At 36.7% G+C, this 20,228-nt stretch overlaps 2 protein-coding genes and 1 pseudogene across 3 annotated transcripts; 1 reads left to right on the forward strand and 2 right to left on the reverse strand.

The window, feature by feature from the left end:
• Positions 1 to 1,258: 1,258 nt before the first annotated feature.
• LOC148965062 (uncharacterized) lies at positions 1,259 to 5,067 on the reverse strand (annotated as a pseudogene). The gene is made up of 6 exons (XR_016150677.1): positions 4,980 to 5,067; positions 3,843 to 3,993; positions 3,540 to 3,657; positions 3,278 to 3,426; positions 2,944 to 3,061; positions 1,259 to 2,830 (listed from the first exon to the last, which is right to left on the reverse strand). The product of XR_016150677.1 is annotated as an uncharacterized LOC148965062 (transcript).
• Positions 5,068 to 6,900: 1,833 nt separating this feature from the next.
• LOC148965063 (uncharacterized) lies at positions 6,901 to 11,462 on the forward strand. The gene is made up of 2 exons (XM_089127636.1): positions 6,901 to 7,217; positions 7,411 to 11,462. The coding sequence occupies exon 2, from the start codon at positions 8,064 to 8,066 to the stop codon at positions 11,460 to 11,462; it is 3,399 nt and encodes a 1,132-aa protein (XP_088983762.1). The 5' UTR covers positions 6,901 to 7,217; positions 7,411 to 8,063.
• A 4,566-nt stretch (positions 11,463 to 16,028) lies between these two features.
• On the reverse strand, positions 16,029 to 17,057 carry LOC120460175 (C-C motif chemokine 3). Its single transcript, XM_039647829.2, has 3 exons — positions 16,842 to 17,057; positions 16,609 to 16,723; positions 16,029 to 16,470 (listed from the first exon to the last, which is right to left on the reverse strand). The coding sequence occupies exons 1-3, from the start codon at positions 16,909 to 16,911 to the stop codon at positions 16,356 to 16,358; spliced, it is 300 nt and encodes a 99-aa protein (XP_039503763.2). The 5' UTR covers positions 16,912 to 17,057; the 3' UTR covers positions 16,029 to 16,355.
• Positions 17,058 to 20,228: the final 3,171 nt, after the last annotated feature.

Consider the following 20,228-nt stretch of genomic DNA (forward strand, 5'->3'; position numbering starts at 1 on the left):
ACATAGGGCTCAATGAGACACACCCCCGCTCAGGAAATCCATTCCGCAGTTTGCAGCCAGCTAGCAGGATAGCATGAGCTATAACATGTTCGCTGTGTGGAAATCATATGGTGGAATTGGAAACACCGCTGCAGTGCAGAGCAAGACAGCAAAGTGCAATGTTTGCAAAGCCGTATTAATTAAACTATTTGATGCATGTTTGCAATTCGCAGTCCAGAAGAGAAAGAGATCTCTCACGCGGTGCAACAGCAAGCACAACATGACAGCCCGGAGTAATGAGTGACGACAGAGTAAACGTAGCCTGGTTACACTTTAGATCTGTGATATTAGTCTGATTTCCAAATATTAAAGAATATATTGAGGTAAAAAAAAAAAAAAACATTAAAAACAATAGCCGCATTCTGTCTAGCCAACTTCCTTCCCATCGCGGCGGTGCACTGTCATTTCTCCCTAAAACTCAAACTTTAAGACAGAATCAGCACGATCGATGATTGTAGTAAAATGCAGTCTCTGCTGTTACTAAATTGCGGGACGCTTTTAATAATAAAAAGAGCTATTAAAAGCACAAAATTTGCGCAAGAGATGCTGTTCCCAGTGCGGCGCGCTCCGAAACAGACCGCAACAAGACAAGCAAATTATACTCTGGGCTTCATATGCGCGTCTAAACGATCAAATGTAGCCTGCACAAAAATGTCAAACCGACCGACTTGGAGATTAACACTTAAACAATGTATTATGTCTAAAATGAACGTAGTTCTGGAAATATTTGGGAGAAAATATGGTGCATCAGTAGACTATGAAATCTGAACTCGTTCTTAAAGGGGCAGCAGTATAAATGTGACGATTGCGACATTACTGAGAATCAAACAACCAAAGGCAAAGAGAAAATCACTCACAGCTCTTGAATGAATTACTTCAGCTTTAATAAGCATAAATCTATCTATGATAAACTTTGCAGTGCTATTTTACTTTTGATTACTTTATTATAATTCTTTTTAAGACCATACCTGAATAGCCTATGTTTGTAGACCTTCCTGAAATTAAAGCACTGTAGGCCTGTATAATGTGCATCTTTGTTTAATTGTCTATCTATTGTTTAATATATATATATTTATATATATATATATTGACATACATACGTACATATCATCCTTGCCTGTAGAGAGGAGTTTATTTCAGCATCATATAAAATCAACAATAATGATAAATACTATCAAAGCAAACACAGCTCTGGTATCGGAAAAGTATCGGTATCGGCCGATATCCAAAGTCAGGTATCGGGATCGGATCGGAAGTGAAAAAATGTGGATCGGTGCATCCCTAATTTTCAGTGACCTAAACTGAGAACTATTTATAGTTAATAAGTTAACAAAGCATAAAAAACATGATATAACTCTTTACATAAGCAAATTATGTATTTATTTATTTTTTGTTTCAAGCATATAATGAAAAAGTGTACAATATGTATAAGACAATAATCGAAAGAACACTGATGATCAAACAAATAATAATTCACCGCTGCTTGAAAGGGAATGGGATGAAGTTTATCACTTATTGATTCCAACCCCCTCTTTCAAACTCTTAAGTCATTAATTTACTTCCTTTGTTATCCACTTTTTCCAAAAACACAAGCACATAGGCTATATTTTCATAGATTTTTACAATATTCTAACAACAAAATTTCTAGCTTAACCAACTAATTTTCCCTCATTTTTATAACGTTCAGAAATAATTTCTTTAAATCTTTTCCTGAATTGTTTTATATTTTGGCATTCCTTAAGCTTCTCATTCAAGTTGTTCCACAGGTTCACCCCTTGTATGGAAACACAAAAACTTTCCTTCCTACTATATACCAATGGTAATATGAAATTTAGTTTTACTCTCAACACATACCCTCCTTCTCTCCGAGTAAATAACTTACATGTTGAGGTAAATCTGCACCCTATTTTGCCCTAATTTGGACTTCATAAAAAATAAATTGGTATATTCCGTACAACCTGCCCCATGAATGATCCTTAAAGCTCTCTTCATGTAAAAATGGTCTGAACTGGTGTTATGTAATTATTTCCCCACATTTCTACAATAAGTGAAATATGGTAAAAACTAATGAACAATAGAGCATAAAGACTTGCCTTGCTCTACCAATTATTACTCTACTCCTAAACAATAATAATTGTGTTTATTACAGTGACAATGAATGAATAACTGATTATTTGTACAGTATATATACTACTACTAATGTAGAGACTACACCTATGAATAACTATAACCATGTAGTTACCTTATATTAGTAATTTCTTAGGTAAGTGCATATACTCCAAAATAAAGTGCAACCATTTTAGTATTGTTTTATTGTCTATCATATTTTGAGAAAACTTTACATAATAAAGTAGCCTAGTTCTATAAATCAGACTAAAAACTTCCATCACTAAATGACATTAAAAGACTGCAGAACAGTACCAAGAAGGACACAATATATCAATATATCTAAGATATCTATAAGATATTTCATTAATGCTATTAATATCAAGTATGTATTATTTTAGTACATACACAAAGGTAATATGTTGTTTAAACAGATTTCTTAGTCAGTTTTAGACAATTAATGTTAGCCTGAACTTACAAATTAATCTACAATTACTACTTTGTTTCTTAACATCCACCAGATATATAGACTCAAATTTAAATAAAATGTTGATTTTCAAAATGTTTGGAATAAATGATAGACTCTTGTGTTTTAGACTCTTGTTCTCTTGTCCACATTATCAACATGCCGTTAATCCAGGAATCTAGATCTATACAGAACTCTTTACCTGCATATGTCTGAAACCTGCGGGGGAAAGGACAAAACAAGATTTAGATCAGAGTGTTTCTTTAATGGAGTTTGTCATTCAGATTGACTTTACAATTTGAAAATGAAATAATGTCTAAGATGACACTCACACAATGGCTGGTCTAGGAAAGTCGCTGCTGGTCAAGTAGTAAGACTTCACCTGTTTCACAGGAATCTTCACATTACTGAACTCCATACAGCAGTTTGCCACATCACTTGGAGAGGGAGCTGAAATATGGAGACAAATAGAGCTATCAGAAATATACACACAAAAAAAGAAAAGAAAATGAAAAAGAAGACAAAAGTTTTAAAGTACTTTTGTTACTAACTTATTATAAATTTGCTTTATTTTTAAATCACCTAATGCAACAAATCAAACTAACCTGACATAAATCATCTGAAAACAATTCATTTTATCTTAATTAACATTCAAAGAGTCCTCACCACTTGTTGTTGTTGTTATTGGTGTTGTTGTTGTTGTTGTTCGTGTTGTTGTTGCAGCAGCTGTTCTCTTGTCCACATTATCAACATAGCCGTTCACCCAGGTTGTCTCTGGATCTACACAAAACTCTTTACCTTTAAATGACTGAAACCTGATGGGGAAAGGACAAAACAAGATTTAGATCAGAGTGTTTCTTTAATGGAGTGTCTCATTCAGATTGACTTTGCAGTTTGATAATGAAATAATGTTTAAGATGACACTCACACAATGGCTGGTTTTGGACATTCGCTGCTGGTCCAGTAGTAAGACTTCACCTGTTTCACAGGAATCTTCACATTACTGAACTTCATACAGCATTTTGCCACATTACCTGCTAGGGGAGCTGGAATATGGAGACAAATATATCACAAATCTACACATGACCAGGCAAAAAATAAGACAAAGTTTTCAATTAGTTGCTATATCAATATTTTTAAATAACCTAATGCGACAAATGAAACTAAACATTCTATTTAAAAAACTGGAAGCAATTAATTTGATCTTAATTAACATTGAAAGAGTCCTCACCGCTTGAAGTCATCGGCACAGAGCAGAAGAGAACCAGGACCATCAGAAACATCAGGCTTCTCATTCTTCAAGATGTTTGTTCACAACGACGTAATGAATGAAAGATAAGTTCTGTTGAGCTTCAAGGATGTCACAGCAGATATTGCAGGTCCTGTTCAGAAGACCGAGCAAACAGATGAGATTTTCCCTTGAAAGGAGAGGAGAAAATGAAGAAGCAGGACACATCTGCAATGTCGCAACTCCTCGGATGGTGTTTATTTACAACATTCAGTTGGTTTCTGTTACTTCTCAAAAGCACAAATAAAATATTTAACACTCTTAATTTATCTCAGTGTCCCTTTTTCCACAACAGTCCAATTTAGAATCATTATAGGCTATAAATAAAATAATCAAATTTAATCGTTTGTAGGCTATACCTCAGTTATAAATAATTCACAAATTTTCCCTGTAAAAGATTTACAAAAGATTGATATTCTTTGCATGTTGTTCTGGTTTAGCTTGATTGATGTGTCTTCAAAAATGACCATCATTGAATATAAAAGGGAAACAATGGAAAAAAAAATATGAAAATACAAAACAATGCAGCTTGTTTAAAATCGTTAAATTAATTAAATACTGTATGTTGGATAATTTCCATGCGTTTGTCACAAGGGCACAGGAATTAAAAATAAATACAAATTTTAATAATGATGTGCAAGGGTAAATTACTTATAATAAATACTTAAATATAAATATACTATGTAATAAAAACAAACAAATGCTCTAAATGGGAGGAGATTGACACGCTTAACCCCACCCCCTAATCCCGACCACTCCCACAATCCTAAACATACTGTCGGGATCAGAATACAAAATCAACATAACAACCTGATTTAAACGCACTTAGAAGTTTAAAGTTCAATAAATCACGGCCACAGTTTCCGTTTTAATAATTAGGTTTTGTCACCAGAATACGCTACATAATAGGCTACTTTTCAATGTCGCTGGACTCTGAGAAAGAAACACTTTTGTGATTTTAGAAAACTCGAACATTAGCTTAACAGATGGATCCTTCAATCTCACCAACGCCGCGGTTATTCACAATCCATTGCAATAGCCATTTAAAACGTGTTTTATTCTAAAATGCCCACATTTCACCTTTAAAAGGGGGAAAAATGAAGAAGCAGGACGAGGAGTCGTGTCCGCTCCGTCGCCGCTGGTCTGATGGTATGAGGAAGCAAAGCGCTGATCTCCCAGCTTTACAGTAATCCGATATGAACATGCCAAAATAAACTACCCTTTGTCCACACGAAAGTCACACACAGTCACTTCACAACTTCACACTGTTTTGAGTTGAGTAGAGTCATGCAACCACCGGTCTCAAAACCCAGGTTTAAAAGCTAAAATGCATGTTTGAGTGCCATTGTTTTATATCAAGATTCACACCACTCATGTTTTTTTCTTCTTTTTTTCTAAGGCACATTTATAAAAGCCACTTAAATTCACAAACTTAACTATGGCATTACCCTGGCTTAATTGGCATTACCTTTATTAGTTTTACCGATGCGTTTTTCCAATTTGGCGACTAAGTCCTGTCAGTGTGAAACCGGTCTACATCTAGGCCTAATAATCAATCAGTAGATCTTCATGATTATATCTGAATTTTTACCAAAACTCATGCACTAGCTTTTCTTATTTTAATAGAAGCTAGAATTATTCAGCCAGTTAAACGGCTGAAATAAAATCTACAAATGAGTCAGGAAAAGTGAAGCTTTTCTTTCACTTGTTAGCTTTCACTTGCCAACATTCACTTTATATTTTTATTTTATGTCAAACTAAAATAAGAAGTGTCTCGAACTTTCTGAAGATCAATCCAGACATCTGCAGGGTCCCACAGGGTCCACAAGACCGTGTGTTCCTCTGTACTTGATACAATTGGAATTTTATAATCTTACAATGACCGAACAGAGGCATTGCACACAAATGTTTGGTATGGCATTATCTAAATACTTTGCATGCCGACATTTTTACATGTTGTTGTAGCCTAGGACCCTTCTACCATCTTTCCCAATGAAAGTCTTCAGACTGAAACCTTTCATCAGTAGGTGGCAGTAGAGGACTGCAGAACACTACTAGGCGCCATAGGCTATGAATCAAAAGCTTATCAATGATTTACAGCATTTACAGTATTTTCGTAGTTATATTTGCCTGTAGTGGTTTTCAGTCATATTTGGATAATTCCCACAAATCTCAAAGAGATATTTAAACCATGATTGTAACAACGCCAAAAAATAAATAAATAAATAAAAATCCACCACCAGATGTCAGCCGAGAACTCCTCATCTGACTGCCAGTATGATAGACACTTTTTTCTTCCACCCATTGGACTTCCCAAAACCATGCATGCGTATCTCTCTCCAGACACATTTATCTAAGGGCAGAGGGCAGTATAGCCCTTACGTTTTCTTCGGCGTGGATCAAGGCACATGAATCATTTTCACCTTGAAAATAATAAATGTTTTTTTTTTTGCATTTTAAATAATAGAACATTTCTCAGTGATCGTAAATAAAACAAAATTCCATTTTTCTCTATTTATTTTATTAAAACCCAATAGGTCGTTATGGTAAGTTTAAGTTTCAGTTTAAATGTAAGTTTCACTTTTGAGGGGTAAACCGTGACATCTACACGTTTTCCAAAGTGGACCAACGTGATTATTTCATGTCTTGTCGTGATACCGGGTTGGAGAAATGTTGTTTTGGCCACTAGAAATGTTGTTTTGGCCATTTTGTTTGATATAATCACAACAATTTAACGTAAGCAAGAATGGGATTTGAATTCAGGTTTTCTTGATTAAAGCCCAGTACTTTATCAACTGCGCCACTGAGTCTGTTGAGTTCAAGGGTGTACCGAGTACTGGATGGGTTTTATTGCGGCTTAGGTTTTATGTGTTGGAAAAATAAATATAGAAATATAATTTGACACAAGAGGGCAGTATAGCCCTATTTATGGTTTTGAGTTTAAACTATCACTATCAGTTAAACCGTGACATCTACACGTTTTCCAAAGTGGACCATTTAGGCTGTGTAACTGTCTAAGGACAAGTATTTGTTGAGATGTGTATTTGTTTCTTTTTATAAATTGATGTAAATTTGAGTTCATTTAAATACAATTGTGATATTCAGAAGCGGATATTTAAAATGTATGTAAAATGCCTTAGGCGTTTTAAAGTTAGGGGTTCTTTAAGGAGGATTTACGTAGAAAACGTGATGTCACATGACCCGGTTCAGTTTGTAGCGGTTCTGCGTCACTTTGGGTCAGAACGAACATGAATGCAGAGAAATGACATGTGGTCTGAAAAGAGTTGCTTAATCTGCATGGTTTGAGAGGCGCACACGGTAATTTACCTTTATATATATTTCATAATGTTTATATTATTCTACATGCATGATGTGATGTGTTTTTCATGATGTTGATTGGATTCGTCATATTTCTTTTGTGATTCACTTTCATATCATGGGACATTGGCACGAGAAACTTGCAAAGGACTGAGAAATGCATATTTTGAATATATGTTTTCATTTTTTGTAGTTTTCACGGTGTCTATGGTGTCAACTGAAGAGAGAGAGAGAGAGATATGTACGAAATAAACGACAAAGACATCTGTATGAAGCGTGGCCTTTATTTCGTCAGACCAGTGCAGCTATAGTGAAAACGTAACGCCATTACAGCCGGACGGCTCAAAGAGTGGAACGGCATCGGCTGGATGAGAAGAGGAAACGAGATCGTGGGGCATTCGCGTACAGAAGAGACGGCAGATACGGAAACAAAGCACGATAGCGTGGAGAGAATGCGTCAGAGACGAGGCTTGCCGTTAGTTGTCACCGCAAAGGAAGTACCGCGACCCGACCAGTAGAGGGCGAGATGTAACAGCGTAGACTCCAGTTTTGCAAGTATCTTTTGAACAGGCTTCAGAGAACAGTGTTTGTTTACTCCATCGCTGCGACAAGCTGAAGAGTGTTGCTCTGCAATTTACAGCTGATGATTAGACTGTGCTGCTCTTACATCTTTATGGACTAAAAAAGGTACAAAGTAAAGATAAATTATTTGCATTTTGTTTAATCTTTACAGCTCAATTGGTGTGAATGCTTTACAATGGACGTAGTGGTGAATAATTTTTGAAAGGTTTTTCATATCAGAGAATAGTTAAGTAACACAAAAGTGTTTTGCTAAAAACCTTTGCAATGTCAGTTCATGGAGAAAAATCTCAATATGATGAATCAAGTGAGCAAACTGAGTTCCTTAAAGCAGAGTTGAGTAGCTTAATTGAACAGTTAAAAATTCAAACTGATGATGCTGAAAAGGAAAAATTAGAGTCACTCATAGCTGATATTCAGGTTAAAATACAGTCACTTCAAATAGCAAAACCTACTGCTACCACTTCAAAAGGAGATGAACCCAGGAAATCTTCACGAGAGAGAAAATTAACTCCAAAAATGCAAGAGCTTAAGCAGCAAGAAATTTCTCAGAAGGAGAGTAAATTCATTAAGTTGTATGAAAGCTGGAAAGAGCAAGTAAGAGCTGTACGTACCAAACTGAGGGATGAGTGCTCTGATCAAGACTTGGGTGACATGATGGATAGTGTTGAAGGGCTGGAAACTCAAGTGAAAAATGTGTATGAACTTATACGATCTCAAGCAGTACCTTCAACTCAGATTAGAAGAAAAATTGATTCCTGCACAGCAGTTACAGCAGATTTGATGGGGCTGATGAAAGTACGTATGAGTGAAGTGGGGCAAGAGGAATTTGATGCTAGTGCAGAAGATGCCAGAATTCGTATGGTGCTTGACAAAGAGTATGCTAAGTCAATATTTTCAGCGACAAGCTCCAAGTCTTCTATTCGTAGTCACCGTTCAAGCTGCTCATCCGAACAGCAAAGCATCTCCGCAAAAAGAGCAGAGTTTGCCGCACAGTTGGCTGCAAAGCAGGCAGAAATAAAGATGGAGGAGGCTATTGCTGTACAAAGACGAGAACTTAAAAGATTGGAAAATGAGCGAGATCTTCAAGTAATAGCCGCAAAGCTCAAAGCATACTCTGAAGCTGACTCGGATGAGTCCAAGAACGAAAGCAGAACAGCACGCAAGGAGGTAGTTAATTGTCCTCCAGTATCTTTTAATGAGATTAAAGAGGAAAAAACAACCCATTCTGATAGAGAAGCCGCCTCAGTAGTACAAGCTCTACACGACACAATGGTTCTCAGCAGACTTCCGGCACCAGAGCCCTCAGTTTTCTCAGGAGACCCACTTAAGTTCTTAGAGTGGAGAACAAGTTTCAAGGCATTGATAGAACAGCGATGTACAAATTCAGCTGATAAGTTGTTCTATTTACAAAAATATGTCAGCGGTGAGGCACGATCTGTATTGGAAGGCAGCTTCTACAGAAAGGACAATGAAGCCTATGATCAAGCATGGGAAGCATTGAATTCTAGGTACAGCCATTCATTTGTAATTCAGCGTGCTTTTAGAGAAAAACTGAATAACTGGCCGAAGATTGGTTCAAGAGAATCAGTTAAACTGAGAGAGTTAAGTGACTTTCTGACTGCCTGCAGCAATGCCATGCCACACGTCAAAGGGCTTCAGGTGTTAAATGACTGTGAAGAGAATCGAAAAATGCTACAAAAACTTCCTGATTGGGTGACGTCTCGTTGGAATCGCCATGTTACAATGCAGTTGAGAGAAGCAGAAGAATATCCTAATTTCAAGGAGTTTGCTGAATTTCTGGCCCAAGAAGCAGAAATAGCCTGCAACCCTGTAACATCCTTGCACGCTTTGAAGCTCTCTGAAGAAAGGCCATCTAGAGAAGTTAAGCGTTCAAAGGCAAATGCATTCATCACAAATGTGGAAGCATCAGACAAATCAAGCACAGTGCCGAAAACATACAGTGTTGAGGGAAGCGACACAGTGTTTTCAAACAGACCCCATAAAGTAAGCGCAGCTCCTAGTCCTTCATACCAAGTCACTTGCAGGTGTTGTGGGGAAAATCACTCCATCTACAAATGTCAAACGTTTGCTAGTAAGTCTTTGGAGGACAAGAGAAAGTTCATATTTGACAATAACCTGTGCTTTGGCTGTCTTAGGAAAGGACACAATTCAAAGGATTGCAGGAGTAAAGCTACTTGTAATATATGCAAGAAACATCATCCAACACCACTTCATGAAGACCGTCCTTCTTCTTCAGCACGTTCTCATGTTGTGCAAACAGAAGAAAACACATCTTCCCTTTCCTGTTGCGTAGACAGTGCTAATGGTGGGAGCACATCAATGATTGTGCCTGTATGGATTTCTTCAATTGACAATCCTGAAAGAGAGATTTTAGTTTATGCCCTACAAGATACCCAGAGTAGCAACACCTTTGTAGATCAAGAGGTATGTGAGAGGATGGAGAAAGTTTCAGAGCCTGTCAAGTTAAAGCTTACTACAATGATGGGAAAGGATTCTGTCGTTCAAAGTGGAAGAGTTAGCGGGCTCAGAGTAAGGGGTTTTTCCTCTCATAGCTTAATTAATTTGCCACCTTCCTATACCAGAGATTTCATCCCACTTGAACGTTCCCACATTCCTACCTCTGAAACTGCAAGAAGGTGGCTACATCTGAATAAAATAGCACAGGAAATACCAGAGCTGTTGGATTGTAAGGTTGGACTTCTAATAGGTTATGACTGCTCAAGAGCTTTAGTGCCTCGACAAGTCATCACAGGAGGTGATAATGAGCCGTATGCCATCAGGACTGACCTGGGTTGGAGTATTGTTGGGAGTTCGCTACAGGTTGTAAAATCGACAGAAGTCACAGGTCTGTGTCACCGTGTATCTGTTAAGGAACTTCCAATACTGACTCCTGTAGCTGTCATCAGAGCCCTTGAATCAGACTTTAGAGATACCAACCCAAAGGAAAAGACCATATCGCAAGACGATATACAGTTCATGCAATTGCTGAATGAAAAAATTCACCAGAATACAGAGGGACACCTGCAGATGCCACTCCCCTTCAAGACACGCCCACAATTACCTGAAAATAAGCGGCTGGCTCTTGTGCGGCTGAAACGTTTGAAAGGAAAATTTGAGAAAAACCCCAAATTCAAGAGTGACTATGTTACATTTATGGAAAGTGTCGTCAATGATGGTGATGCGGAGAGAGCTGAACATCAACCTAAGGCAGGAAACGTCTGGTATATTCCCCACCAAGGGGTGTACCACCCTAGAAAGCCAGAGAAGATTAGAGTTGTGTTCGACTGCTCTGCCAAGTATGACGGCACTGCTTTAAATGATCACTTGCTAACTGGACCTGATCTCACTAATGGGCTTACAGGGGTACTCTGCAGGTTTCGCAAACATCCAGTTACAGTTATTTGTGATGTAGAAAGGATGTTCCACAGATTCCATGTGAGCCAGGAAGACAGAGATTTCTTGCGGTTCCTTTGGTGGGAAAACGGCGATACAAATTTAGAGCCAAAGGAGTATCGCATGAAAGTCCATCTTTTCGGGGCAGCATCCTCACCTGGCTGCGCGAATTATGGAATGAAGTACCTGATGCCAGTCACATGGGAGGCGTGTGGGAAAGGCAGATCAGAACAATTAGGAGCGTTCTAAGCTGGGCTCTTTCGGAAAGCTCTGGAAGATTGGATGATGCTTCCTTGAGAACTTTCTTTTATGAAGCTATGTCGATCATTAATAGCCGCCCACTCACCACAGATACAATCAATGATCCCAAGGGGTTAGAACCACTTACCCCAAACCATTTACTCACCATGAAATCCTCTGTTCCTCTGCCTCCACCAGGGAAATTTGTGCAAGAAGACCTGTATGGAAGAAAAAGGTGGCGCAGAGTTCAATATCTGACAGAGCAATTTTGGAGTAGATGGAGGAAGGAATATCTGACAAACATCACTCTCAGACAACGGTGGCATACTCCAAGACGCAATGTGAAGATTGGGGATATCGTCATCGTCAAAGAGGAAGGAGTTCCACGCAATGAATGGAGACTTGGAAGAGTGATTGATGTTTGCAAAGATGAAGATGGCCTGGTGCGGAAAACCACAATACAAATAGGAAATAGAAAGTTAGGGAAGGAGGGTCAGCGACTTACAAATCCATCCATCCTTGAACGTCCTATTCACAAATTAGTGGTACTTGTAGAAAACAATTAAATCTTAAGCAATGGAACTAATCTCTTTCTCCAACACAAGTTGATAGTTTGAAGTATTAAGAGTTTAAATATTAGTCTTGATGCCAAGAGTCAGAGAACATTCTATATGGTTCTGAAATTTGTTTTGTGAAATTACTAAATTTATTCAAACTTGTGTACAAGTTCATTATAAATTATGGTAATTTGGTGGGAGTGTAACTGTCTAAGGACAAGTATTTGTTGAGATGTGTATTTGTTTCTTTTATAAATTGATGTAAATTTGAGTTCATTTAAATACAATTGTGATATTCAGAAGCGGATATTTAAAATGTATGTAAAATGCCTTAGGCGTTTTAAAGTTAGGGGTTCTTTAAGGAGGATTTACGTAGAAAACGTGATGTCACATGACCCGGTTCAGTTTGTAGCGGTTCTGCGTCACTTTGGGTCAGAACGAACATGAATGCAGAGAAATGACATGTGGTCTGAAAAGAGTTGCTTAATCTGCATGGTTTGAGAGGCGCACACGGTAATTTACCTTTATATATATTTCATAATGTTTATATTATTCTACATGCATGATGTGATGTGTTTTTCATGATGTTGATTGGATTCGTCATATTTCTTTTGTGATTCACTTTCATATCATGGGACATTGGCACGAGAAACTTGCAAAGGACTGAGAAATGCATATTTTGAATATATGTTTTCATTTTTTGTAGTTTTCACGGTGTCTATGGTGTCAACTGAAGAGAGAGAGAGAGAGAGATATGTACGAAATAAACGACAAAGACATCTGTATGAAGCGTGGCCTTTATTTCGTCAGACCAGTGCAGCTATAGGCTGCTTCATTGACATTTAGACGTTTTTTTTCGGCGTGGATCAAGGCAAATGAATCCTTTTCACCTTGAAAATAATAAATGATTTTTTTTTTTTGTATTTTAAATAATAGAACATTTCTCAGTGATCGTAAATAAAACAAAATTCCATTTTTCTCGGTTTATTGAAAACCAATAGGTCGTTAGGTAAGTTTAAGTTTCAGTTTAAGTGTAAGTTTCACGTTTGATGGGTAAACCGTGACATCTACACGTTTTCCAAAGTGGACCAACGTGATTATTTCATCGTGATACCGGGTTGGAGAAATGTTGTTTTGGCCACTTTGTTTGATATAATCGCAACAATTTAACGAAAGCAAGAATGGGTGTTTTGAACTCAGGTCTTCTTGATTAAAGCCCATCGCTTTATCAACTCCACTGAGTCTGTTGAGTTCAAGGGTGTACCAAATATTGGATGGGTTTTATTGCGGCTTAGGTTTTATGTGTTGGAAAAATAAATATAGAAATATAATTTGACACAAATCTGACTTCCATTTTTTAAATGACTCAATGATCAATGACTATGCAATGTAAATGATATAAAGTAGGTTTGTAAAGTATGCACATATATTACACATAAACTACTAGGCCTATATTAGTAACCAGGCTTGAAATCGCAAGGGTCCATGGCCAGAAAAAGTTTGAAAACGATTAAGGCCAAATGATGTTGTTGAGATGGGAATACACAGTATATGATTGTGACTATGCCATCAAAATCAGCAGTCAGGGATCTCTGTTGTTTCTCAGAGGTTTAATCCTACATAGTTTTAGTCTTAATATTAAAATTTTGGCCACTGCCTCTACATGGTCAAATCATACAACACACACACAGATCTGGATCTAAAATAGACAGTTGCCACTTCCTATATAGCACCAACATGACGTTTGTTTGGGGGGAGAAAAGAGAACTGAGTCTGGTTATATTTGAAGACACCTTCTCAAGTTCAACAGTGAAATACACATGACCACAAACCAGAGGTTGAAAATGATCACTCACTGTACGTCACACTCAAACTTTCCATCTGGTGTACACATGTACAAAGCAATGATTTCAGTGGGACGGATTACATTGTATCGCGTGCGCGTACAATGACGAGATGTTTAGCAGTAGTGAAATCAATTATGATGTAAACAGCGCTTGCCTCATATTCATGCTCTTCACATGCTGTTTATTTTCAGTGTCTGAAGGAAGCATTGAAAAACATCAAACAGTTTTTCCTGTATGTTGTGTTAATAGCAGTGTGGTCCTTTAAAACTAGGGTTGATATAATTAGAATGATATATTACGTTTTAAAAATCGTCCAACTGTATGAAAACAGAAGTGTTCACACCACAACTATAACGATAACGAGTGCATGTAAACGGAAGGTTGCTGTGGACAGATGCTATAAGTTATCGTTATAGTTGCATTTATAGTTATCGTTTTTGGTGTGAGCGGACCTTATGTATGCACTGGACGATTTTCACTTGCTGACCGTTTTTCACTTTGCCGACACGAAATTGCCGACAAATTCCCGAAAAACATGAGTGACAATCGCACAGTGTATGATCAAAGACGCGATCTGCCGTGAGATATTTACATGCTAAATATCTGCACCTCTGCGACTAACATGCTGCGTCCCAATTCTGATAGTAGCCTACTAAATAGTATTTGAAAATAGAATTAGGACATCCCAAATCGTAGTAGGCCTATGTTGAAATTCCAAAGATACTGGATGGTCTACTTTTTCCGGTCAGAATGGGCTCTATGCACGGCGTTATTTCCGGTGAAGGATTAAGGATGCTCGATAACTTCCGCCGATCATAGAGTCCAATGCAATACCGAGAAATTATATTGAATTTTATACTCCATGGTTATACTAATGAAACGTTAGTCACGAAAACAGATAAAACAGACACCCCTAGTTGTGTTTATGCTTCTTTTTAAAATTATATTAAAGAAACATAACTATATATAAAATTACATCTAAACGTATGTACGTTTCGTTTCAAAGACGGGAGGACAGTAAATATTGAAGACTCTGCCATAATCCCGTTTTCTCCGGTTTTCCTCCGCTTTAATCTACACAACCGGAAATGGACGAGCATCCTTACGTCAAATGCGGAACTTATGCGTGCATATAGCCCATTCGAAATGCAGATGGATGCGCACTCTAATGGCTAATATTGCCCAAAACCCATCGCGTGTTGTATGAGAATTTGGTTAGAACTACAAACACGAGTGAAAAGCGTTAAAGAACTACAGACATGGAAGACATAAGAGTCCATCAGTTATGTACAGAGGTTTATATAAAGGGCTTTTAATGGATTAATTATTAATGTCTAACCTGACGAAAATTTATTTATTCAATGTTGGCTACATTGTATCGCATCTGCAGCAGCATTGTGAACTTTTGTAAAGATAAGTTTAGCCATTAACTTTTAAATTCATCATTATATTTGCAAATTGCAAACACATGAGGAGAGTCTCCATGTGAACATGTTTATATACAGTTTATTAAATTAGATTGAATGGAGGATTTTGTGACAAGATGATTGACAGTCGATTAGAAGTCGATTAGAAGCACTCACTTCCTGATGGCAGAGCGCACTGCGCAGGCTCAAACTGAGCTTGATGACGTACTAGATGTGACGTGAGCAACTAATATCTTCTTAATAAACGGTCTGTACTCTTACAAAGTTCTCAAAGCTTCGGTTTGCATGTAGGGACTCTCATTATGTTACCGTATTAGTGTTGGGCCATATTGAGCCTTGTTAGTGGCATTAAATTGCGATTTTTATTTTTCATTACGCTATGCCCTATATACTAGCGTTATACGCTAAACAGTTTTTAGAGATAAAACTTTATACATTCGATTATCATGAAAACAATTCTGAGAACGGTTGACTGGGCACCGATGTGTTATTAGACCAAAGGTTAATTTTTCGCTAAAGTTGGACCCTCAAATATGTTAATATGAACGTTAATTAGTTATATCGAAATTCAACAACCTGTGTACAGTAAGTGTAAACAGTGTGAATCATGGCAGTACTAAAGTGTGAAAAAGTCAAATCGAAATCAAGAATTTTTTTTCGAAATCCTTTATTATGCGGACGTTAAGTTTGCAAAAACTTACATAAAGATCGTCATTTCATTTTTTTTCTCTAATGACACAATAAAAAATATTCAAAAAATACTCATAAAATGTTCTTCTGTAAATGTCTACTTTGAGCTATAGGCTAATCATCTGCAATACTTTATATCTTTAAGCACAAAACACTCTCATTAGAAATACATTAGTAAAACAATTGACAGACGAGTCAAAAAGATAATCCAAACAACGTACATTCTGGATTGTTTAACCCCATAGCTTCAATATGCTGATCAGTTAGTAACAATGCGTTTGTCGGTGAGTACAATAATTGCATTTTTTCTTCTTTTTCTCTCAGTTTTGCTCTGCTTCCAAAACATGAAGTTCAGAAATCGAAAGACGCAGGTCAACATGATCACAAGCTCCCCTGGCTCCCGATGCTGCGCATGTTGTCAATGGTCTCCATGTGCTTCTGTACCCATGAGTCAGTGGGTTTGGCACACACCTGACGGCCCTTTACAGTCTTGAACCTGTAAAGAGAATTTCAGCACAATCAAACACACGTCAACTGCTCTGTTGGTCACACTAGTTCAAATCTACCTAATAATAAATATAATAAACACAATATGATATCCTCCACAAATAAACACAGATGTTGTTACACTTACAGTACAGCTTCTTTAGGGCACTGCTGGCTTGTCCTGCTGTAATCAACCACTAATTTGGCTGGAAGAGGACGGTCCGTAAAGGAGAAACAGCATCTTTGTGGTGAAACACGCATTCCTAGATTGAAGAAAAACGGTCAAAATCTTTAATATGAAACTACATTTTTTTTTTAACATTTTGTTTAATATATAATATAACTAGACTGTAATACAATATCGACTATGTGTCTCCATACCTTCACTGAGGCTAACTGCGCAGAGAAGCACCACCACTGCGGAGAAGATGACGAAGCGAGAAGAAGTCATACTGGCTGTTCTGTTTAACAAGATCACTGGATGAACAAAGACTCTTGTTGAAGCTCTTCAAACTGGATTTGATGCTTAATGGCTGAACCCATCAGCATTTATACAGATGGTTCTGTGATGGGGAGATCCCTTCATGGGTGGATTTTGAGGAGGGGGTTTTGATTTTGAAATTCACCCACACAGTATGAAAGTACAGCAGTATCTGTTGTCGTCCGTTTTCCCACACGTGATTAGGTCCGTCACAAGTCATATTTGTGTTAAACAATACTGTCTCATTTAGGGACAGCCCTAACAGCCGACCTTTCACTTCCTCTTTCGCATGTGGCTTGATATAAAAAAAAAACATTGGAGTACTGAACACAATGTGCCATTATACTAGACAGGAAAATAGATGCAACATGAATTTTGAAGAATGCATATGGAATTGCAGAGGAGGAACACATTTGTCATCTTTCCTAAATAATGTGGATTTTAAACTATTAGCACCACGTTTATAAGGCCCCAAATGCCCCGTCAAGTATCATTTCCTCTTTTAAAAGGGGTGCTAATGACAAATGTCACATTAATAGAGTGAACTTCTGACAGTTTCGCATGTAGACACGAGTGGACAGTGAACACCCCCTCATCTCTTAGAAAAGATCATGCAATCTCGAGAAATACTTTTTGCCAACAATTAAAAGAAAATTTGGTGGATTGTTCAGCATCCACCAAATCTCTCATACACCTGTCGCTTGATTTGATTGACAGATGTTGATGAGTTATAATGTCCTTTCATGCTCTGACTCATTATTTTCATACACATTTACATTCTCATTCAGAAGGCTTCAGTGAGTTTTGTGTATTTCTATCCTGGGGATTGTTTTAAAGCCACATACAAAGCTCAATACTCAAATAAGGTACATTCCTGATGATTCACAAATTATCGCTATTCTGCAGAACTATCCGCTAATGCAATGGTCCATTTGATTTGAAAGAATTTCAAGGGGAAATAATTTGGCATCCTACTCATTTTATCCCTACAATTCCCAGTGGACTTTTCTAGACTATTTAATGTAACAAAGATATCCCATTGTGTATTTCACATTTGAAAAAAGGCTTTTTAAAAAAGGAATCTCTATTTTTATCATACTGGATTTGATATAGTACCATATTACCAAACCTAAACAAATTTCTGATTTTAACAAAAAGATTTCTTTAGCTGAGGGCAATAAAAAAGGTTAAATTAAAAATACAGAAAACAAATAATTTAAGCAAAATGTTATAATAAAATTCCATATTCACATACGTTTATCAAATTATGGTGCAATATTATTATTCAGCATCATATTTATGCATCGTAAAAAAATATTGATGGTTTAAGTTAAAAAAGTAAGTAACCTGGTTGCCTTAAAATTTTAAGTTCATTGAACTGGAAAAAGTGAGTTAATACAATGAAGGAGATTAATTTAACCATCAGAAACTCAAAATTATATGTTATCTGAACTAAATAAATTATTTAAGTTGATTTGACAAAAAAAAAATGTTGTGATTACTACACTGTAAAAAATATTGTTGGTTTAACTTAAAAAAGTAAGCAACCCGGGTTGCCTTAAAATTTTAAGTTCATTGAACTGGAAAAAGTGAGTTAATACAATGAAGGAGATTAATTTAACCATCAGAAACTCAAAATTATATGTTATCTGAACTAAATAAATTATTTAAGTTGATTTGACAAAAGAAAAAATGTTGTGATTACTACACTGTAAAAAATATTGTTGGTTTAACTTAAAAAAGTAAGCAACCCGGGTTGCCTTAAAATTTTAAGTTCATTGAACTGGAAAAAGTGAGTTAATACAATGAAGGAGATTAATTTAACCATCAGAAACTCAAAATTATATGTTATCTGAACTAAATAAATTATTTAAGTTAATTTGACAAAAAAAAAATGTTGTGATTACTACACTGTAAAAAATATTGTTGGTTTAACTTAAAAAAAGTAAGCAACCCGGGTTGCCTTAAAATTTTAAGTTGATTGAACTGGAAAAAGTGAGTTAATACAATGAAGTAGATTAATTTAACCATCAGAAACTCAAAATAATAAGTTATCTCAACTAAATACATTATTATAAAGTTGATTTGACAAAAGAAAATATGTTGTGATAACAAATCTTGAAAATATTTTTTACAGTGTAGTAGCTTTCCTCATTATGACAGAAATTGTAAGGTAGATTTAGTCTAGGATTTTGGAAGTGAACCACTCACTCCTAAATATTTGGAGATTAAAATACTGTGTATCTATGACCATTTACATAACATAATGCAACCTAAATAAATATCTCTATCTTAGTTAAATGAGAAGTTACAGGTGCCGTCAAACGTGTGGTCTCGGCTAACACACAACATCTCCATTTAGCTTGGTTCATCAACCATAACTGCTTCTAGGACAGCCTTGGAGTTGTGATTGATGATCAGTTAAACTTCACATTGCTAGAACTGCCTGGTCCTGCAGATTAAGAGGATCAGGCCAAGCTCTTGTTCTAAACAGACAGGACAAATGTAATGCTCTCTTGGCAGGCCTTCCAGCATGTACTGTCAAACCCCTGCAACGGATCCAGAATGCGGCAGTGAGAGTCAAAGAGAGCACACGTCACACCTCTCTTCATCAATTTTGCACTAAGTCTCAGCTGAGTCTCCATTTTCAAGAAACTACTTAAGACGCATCATTTTCATTTATTTATTTGTTTATTTGAAAAGGGACAATGTACACTAATCAACATTCACAACAAATGTAAGTGTACCCGAGTTAGCCACAGGCTAGTTTTCATCGGCAGTCCCCTTGCCAGATGTTACTAGGCATCCTAAGATAATAAATAATAACAATGCAATACAGTTCAATATACAATAAACAAAAAGTAAAAAGAATAGACTGTGTTAAAATCACAAATAATCAAATAAACATGAGATACAAAATATAATTAGATGTTAATAAACGATACAATTATTGTTGATGAATTGGACCCACATCAATGTTGACAGTGTTGATTTTCAATAAGCCATTTCTTAACATTAATCTTAAATGAGTAATAAGGTGTAGACTCTCTAATTAGTGGGGGTATTGAGTTCCATTCATGCGAAGCAGTAAATGAAAAGACAGCCTGACTGAATGCAGTTTTTTTAAGTGGGATTATACAGTCTCTCCGAGTCCTAGCTGCACCTCTTGTAACTCTGTTTGTATTTGATTTAAAAGTGATAAGGCCAAATAAAGGAGGAGGAGCTAAGCAGTGCATGATCTTATAAACTAAGCAGACATTTCTGTATTTTATTAGGTTATCCCAACT

Source organism: Pimephales promelas, chromosome 25 (genome assembly GCF_988280905.1).
Source record: "Pimephales promelas chromosome 25, fPimPro1.hap1.1, whole genome shotgun sequence".
Taxonomy (NCBI): Eukaryota; Metazoa; Chordata; class Actinopteri; order Cypriniformes; family Leuciscidae; genus Pimephales; species Pimephales promelas.